The following is a 6,000-nucleotide window of genomic DNA, read 5'->3' as shown; positions in this document are numbered from 1 at the left end:
AGAGATGAGAGATCTTGACTGGAGATATAAATTTATGAATCATTGGAGTAAAGACAAAATTGAATATATGTATATAGATGAAACCATCCACTGGAAGACTGTACTCAAAATAGAGAAAGTTCATGAGTTTTGGGAGTATTCTTCCATGTTTTAGAACTATCTTCAATGTATTGAGGAAAAGTTCATAGTAAATATATTAAAAATAACGGTACCCATGACATTTAAAGAATATAAGAAGATAGATAACACTGTAGCCCAAAGACAAGCTGACTCACTAAGGATGATGTAGATTTAAACTATTACACTGGCAATAGAAAAGACAAACTGCATTTTCTTGTAAACAATATTTAGAGAAGCTTTCAATTACAGATTATTGTTTGGATGCTTTCATCTTTTCATTTTCTCTGAGGGGAGGAAGTTTTACTTACTTTATTAGGTTTTTTAATTCATAAAGGAATGCATGCTTGATGTAAAAAAAAAAACAATAGAGATATATAAAGAAGAATGCAGTACACTATACCTTCCTACTTACAAACCCACCATCTGAGCTCATCAACATTAAAAGTTTGGGCTGTGTTCTTCCACATCTCTCTCTGCTGCCATACAGCTTATATGAACAAATATAGGATGTTGTTGTTATAATCCACCATAACCAAGTGGCCTTCATCCCAGGGATGCAAGGATGGTTCAACATACATAAATCAACAGATGTGATTTAGCACATAAACAGAAGCAAAAACAGAAATCATATGATCATCTCAATAGATGCAGAAGAAGAGTTTGACAAAATTCAGCATGCTTTTTACAATTAAAACCCTCAGCAAACTAGGCATAGAAGGAATATATCTTAAAATTATAAAAGCCATATATGACAAACTCACAGCCAGCCTCACACTGAACGGGGAAAAAATTGAAAGCATTCCCACTAAGAACTGGAACAAGACAAGGATGCCCACTGTCACCACTTCTATTTAACATAATGCTGGAAGTGCTAGCCAGAGCAATCAGGCAAGAGGAAGAAATTAAGTGTATCAAAATCAGGGAAGAGGAGGTCAAATTATCATTTTTTGCAGATGATATGATCTTATATCTAGAAAACCTGAAAGATTCCACCAAGAGACTCCTGGAATTGATAAATAAATTCAGCAAAGTCTCAGGTTACAAAATCAATGTACACAAATCAGTGGCATTCCTATACACTAACAACAGTCCAACTGAGAGTCAAAGACTCAATTCCATTCACAATTGTTACAAAGAAAATAAAATTCCCAAGAATATACTTAACCAAGAAGGTGAAAGATCTCTACAAAGAAAACTATGAAATACTGAGGACAGAAATTGCAGATGATACAAACAAATGGAAAAACATATCATGCTCCTGAATTGGTAGAATCAACATTGTCAAAATGCCCATACTATCCAAGTGATCTACAGTTTCAGTGCAATCCACATCAAAATACCAATATTCCACAGATCCAGAAAATAATAATTCTACACTTCGTGTGGAACCAGAAAAGAGCCCAAATAGCCAAAGCAATCTTAAACAAAAGAAACAAACCAGGAGGCATCACATTACCAGACTTCAAACTATACTACAATGCTATATTAATCAAAAGAGCATGGTATTGGCACAAAAATAGAAACATAGACCAATGGAACAGAACAGAAAACCCAGATATAAAACCATCCACATACAGCCAACCGATCTTTGACCAAACAGACCACAATATACACCAGGGAAAAGAATCCCTATTAAAGAAATGGTGCTGGGAAAATTGGATAACCACATACAGAAGAATGAAACAGGACCCATATCTGTCACCACTCACAAAAATTAATTAATTCAAGATGCATAAAGGACTTATATGTAAGGCATGAAACTACAAGAATTCTAGAAGAAAATGTTGGAAAATCTCTCCTAGATATTGGCCTAAGCAAAGAATTCATGAAGAAGACCCCAATGGTAATCACAGCAACAACAAAAATAAATAAATTGGACTTGATTAAATTAAAAAGATTCTTCCCAGCTAAGAAAATAATTAACAGAGCAAATAGACAACCTACAGAATGGCAGAAAATATTTTTAAGCTATACATCTGATAAAGGACTAATAACCAGAATCTATAAAGAACTCAAGCAAATCAGCAAAAAAAAAAAAAAGCAAACAACCTCATTATAAAGTGAACAAAAGACATGAAGAGAAGCTTCTCAAAAAAGATAGACAAATGGCCAATAAACATATGAAAAAATGCTCAATGTCACTAATCATCAGGGAAATGCAAATTAAAATCACAATGAGATATCAACTTACTTTGGTTGGAATGGCCTTTATTAAAAAGTCCAAAAACAATAGATGTTGGCATGGATACAGAGAGAAAGGAACACTGATGCACTGTTGGTTGGACTGCAAATTCGTACAGCCTCTGTGGAAAACTGTATGGAGATTCCTCAAAGAACTAAAAGTTGACCTACCATTTAATCCAGCAATCTCACTTCTGGGCATTTACTGAAAGGAAAAGAAATCATTTTATCAAAAAGACACCTGCATGCAAATGCTTATTGCAGCACAATTCATAATTGCAAAGACTTGGAATCAACCCTAGGAATGAATTTCAAAGACCTGGAATGCCCCTCAATTGATGAGTGGATTAACAAAATGCGGTATATATATACCATGGAATATACTACTCGGCCATGTAGAAGAATGACTTAATGCCTTTTGCAATAATTTGGATAGAACTGGAGACCATTATGCTAAGTGAGGTATCTAAAAAATGGAAAAACAAACACCACATGTACTCACTATTAAATTGAAACTAACTGGTGAGCACACATGTGCATAGCAGGAAGTAAATCTCAAAGGAAATCAAGTAGAGGGGAGGTAGGTGGAAGGGTTGGGCAAAAACCTACCTAATGGGTACAGTGAATACTGTCTGGGTGACAGGCACACTTTTGCACACTTTTGACCCTGACTCGGGCATTATAAAAGTGATCCATGAGGCCAAAAACATTTGTACACACATAATACTTTGAAATAAAATAAATAAGTGCATTTTTTAAAATAAAGTTAAAAAAAGAAAATAATATAAGCACATGGCATTGAAACTTGTTACTTAACATTATGTTTGTATAACCTCTTAATCAAAGAATTAACATATTTAGTTTTTAAAATAATATCATAAGATTCCAAAGTATAAAAATACCATAATTTATTCAACCACTCTCCTTCTAATGGATATTCAGATTATTTCTAGTTTTTATGCCTTTGCAATATCTTATATGTGTGTTGCTGATTCAAATGAAAAGTATATATTTTTTCATTTTAATAGATATTGTCAGATGACTTTCCAAAGAGTTTGTAGCACTTTACAATCCCACCAACAAAGTGTCAGAATGCCCATCAGTAGTCCTTGCCAGTACTAGAGTTTTGCTTTTTTTTATGTACTGCTAAATTGAAAAGTGTAAAAATAATATCCTTTTGTTTTAATTTGCATTTTTTACTTCTAGTGAGTTTATTTAGCTAATATTTGAATGTTTAATTTTTTAATGTTTACATTTATTAGCTAATATTTTAATTTTTAATATCTATCCTTTAATGTTTATATTTAGTTGCCATGCTATGCATTATCCACTCTGGGATATATATAACATTTTATGCCATACTCTCAGATTTTGGAACAATATCTACAAAAAAAAAAAGGACAAAGAAATTTTTACGTTTACAGTCCATCTCTCTTTGAAACCAAAAGCATCTAATAATTCCAGATGGAATGAGGAACTGCTTGTACACAGCTGACCTCACATCACTTCCTTCCATTATACTCCTACTGCATTAACTCCCCGTGGCCCTCCCCACATACACATACACTGTACCCATTCCTGTGTCTGTCCCTTGCATATGATACTCTATCCCTTCTTTTCTTACCTAAAGTGTGTTCATCCTTTACATTCCCTAGAAAAGTGGATGTATTGTGGATACATCTGTTTTTTAAAACTGAAAGTCTCCTGTCATCTATATAATGCTTTCATGCCACTGAAGTATATCTAATCATTACAAACATGATACAATTATTTTAGTATTTTCTTACTACTTATATGATATGTCGTATTGGCCTCAGAGAAGTTTTTTACAATATCCCTCATTCCAACTCCAGCTGACTTAATTAGGTGTTGATTAATAATTCTTTTTACACGTTGCTTCAATATGAGTCAACAATGTTTGTTTTTGCTATGGGATATATCTTTTGTCCTATAATAATGCTCTTTTCTGTTTCCATTTCTAGGGAAACTTTTTGGTTTCAAGTTCCCTGCTCTGAGAGTTCTCACTTACAGAAAGCAGTCCTTACCGCAAGAAGACCCTGATATGGTAGTAATTGATTCATCTAAACACAGTGATGATTCAGTAGCCATGAAGCACTTTAAGTCTCCTACAAAAGAAAGCTGCAGCCCCTCTGAAGCAGATGATACGAAAGCTTTGATACAGCCCAGCAAATGTTCTCCTTTGGTGAATATATCTGGACCTCTTGATCATTCCTCCCCCAAAAGGCAATGGGACCGACTCTACCCTGACAGACTGCAGTCAGGTTCCCAGCTGACCCATTCCAGATCAAAGGAAAGCATTTGCAGTATACGGAGAGCATCTTCAGTTCATGATATAGAAGGATTCAATGTGCACCCCAAGAACATATTTAGAGACCGGCATGCCAGTGAAGGTATGTTTGATTTAAAAAAAAAAAAAAATGGAAACATGAATTAATGGGTAATAAAAGGTTGTTTCCATATTGTTTTTAATCTCAACATTAATTCTTATGCCTTGGGGAAAGAAATGTGATTAAAGGCTATTAAAAATGTGAGTTCCACATTCAGAATTGTTACTGATTTCCTCTTTGAACTCTAGTGAGTAATTTGATTTCTTCTGGCTTCTTTATCTGTCTTTCTGAAATAGTATGATAACCATTATCTGCCTACTTCTTGGAATGTTAATTAATTAATGTTTATTACAAGATGTGCTTAGGTGATGAACACTATTATCTCAAGCATAATAAATTTTGCTGCATTTAACAAGTGATCACACCCTAGGAAGGAAGAATGACGTGCCAACACAGGACTGTTTCATTGACCAACTCCTTCCGTAGGGAGGGGTGTATGAAATGTGATGTACGGAGTGATCAAAAAGCTATAAGCTGACAGGGTTGCAGAATAGGTAGAAGGAAGGGGAAAATTGAGGAGGAAAAAATTCCTGAAAGTTCTGATCACAACCAAAAGTAACTTGAAAAGCAAAGTTAGAATTCATTTATTTCTCCCTGCCCTCTTTATATTCACATACTTATATGAGCCAGTAGTGAAAGTAGGGATGCTTAAAAAGTAATGACAGAAATAATTAATCATTGACATAAAAATGGATAACATTATTTACAATGTTTGAAGCAGTGTAAGTGCTAGACACACATTAATTCTCATTTAATTCTCATAACAACTCTGTAAATTAGGAACTCTTTTTAAGCCCTATTTTCTAGATGGGGAAACTGAGGTTTAGATATGTTAAATAAATAACTAGCCCAAGGTTACAGATCTAGTCAGTGTCAGAGCCTCGCTTCAATCCAAGAACTGCCCGTCTCCAGAGTCCACAATCAAATCCATACAATGATTTTCCTCTCTCCCTCCTGCTCTTCCATGAAACCGTGCCATAGGAGGGGACTGTGGAGTCTCTGAACTTTCCCCAGGGAGTCTGACCCCACTTTTCTGACTCCTACAGATTTGTGTTCTTGAGAGGCCTGCTGTCCATGCTCAAGCTAGTTTTCTTTTTAAAACATAAATCCTTAGTGTGGGTACTAGGCACTTTGTCAGCTGATCACGGTTATCTTTTAAGCCTCATTTCTAGCCCTAGCAAGACTCCTTCCCCTATAATACATATACTCTATTCTATACTTGTACAGGCGTGATTCGCCTTTTCCTAAAATGTGTCAGATGTTTTCTTACTTCATTATTTTGTTCTGCGTG

General features: G+C 34.8%; 1 protein-coding gene across 1 annotated transcript in view; it reads left to right on the top strand.

The window, feature by feature from the left end:
- KCNH7 (potassium channel, voltage gated eag related subfamily H, member 7) overlaps positions 1 to 6,000 on the top strand; it is a 554,351-nt gene that overhangs the window by 413,166 nt on the left and 135,185 nt on the right. The window contains exon 4 of the mRNA XM_012655830.1: positions 4,284 to 4,712. Coding sequence (XP_012511284.1) covers positions 4,284 to 4,712 — 429 coding nt within the window. The remainder of the gene's footprint in view (positions 1 to 4,283; positions 4,713 to 6,000) is intronic.

This window comes from Propithecus coquereli, unplaced genomic scaffold (genome assembly GCF_000956105.1).
Source record: "Propithecus coquereli isolate 6110/MARCELLA unplaced genomic scaffold, Pcoq_1.0 Scaffold49, whole genome shotgun sequence".
NCBI classification, from domain to species: Eukaryota; Metazoa; Chordata; class Mammalia; order Primates; family Indriidae; genus Propithecus; species Propithecus coquereli.
The sequence above is the reverse complement of the archived record's forward strand: the minus strand, read 5'-3'. Positions and strand labels throughout refer to the sequence as shown.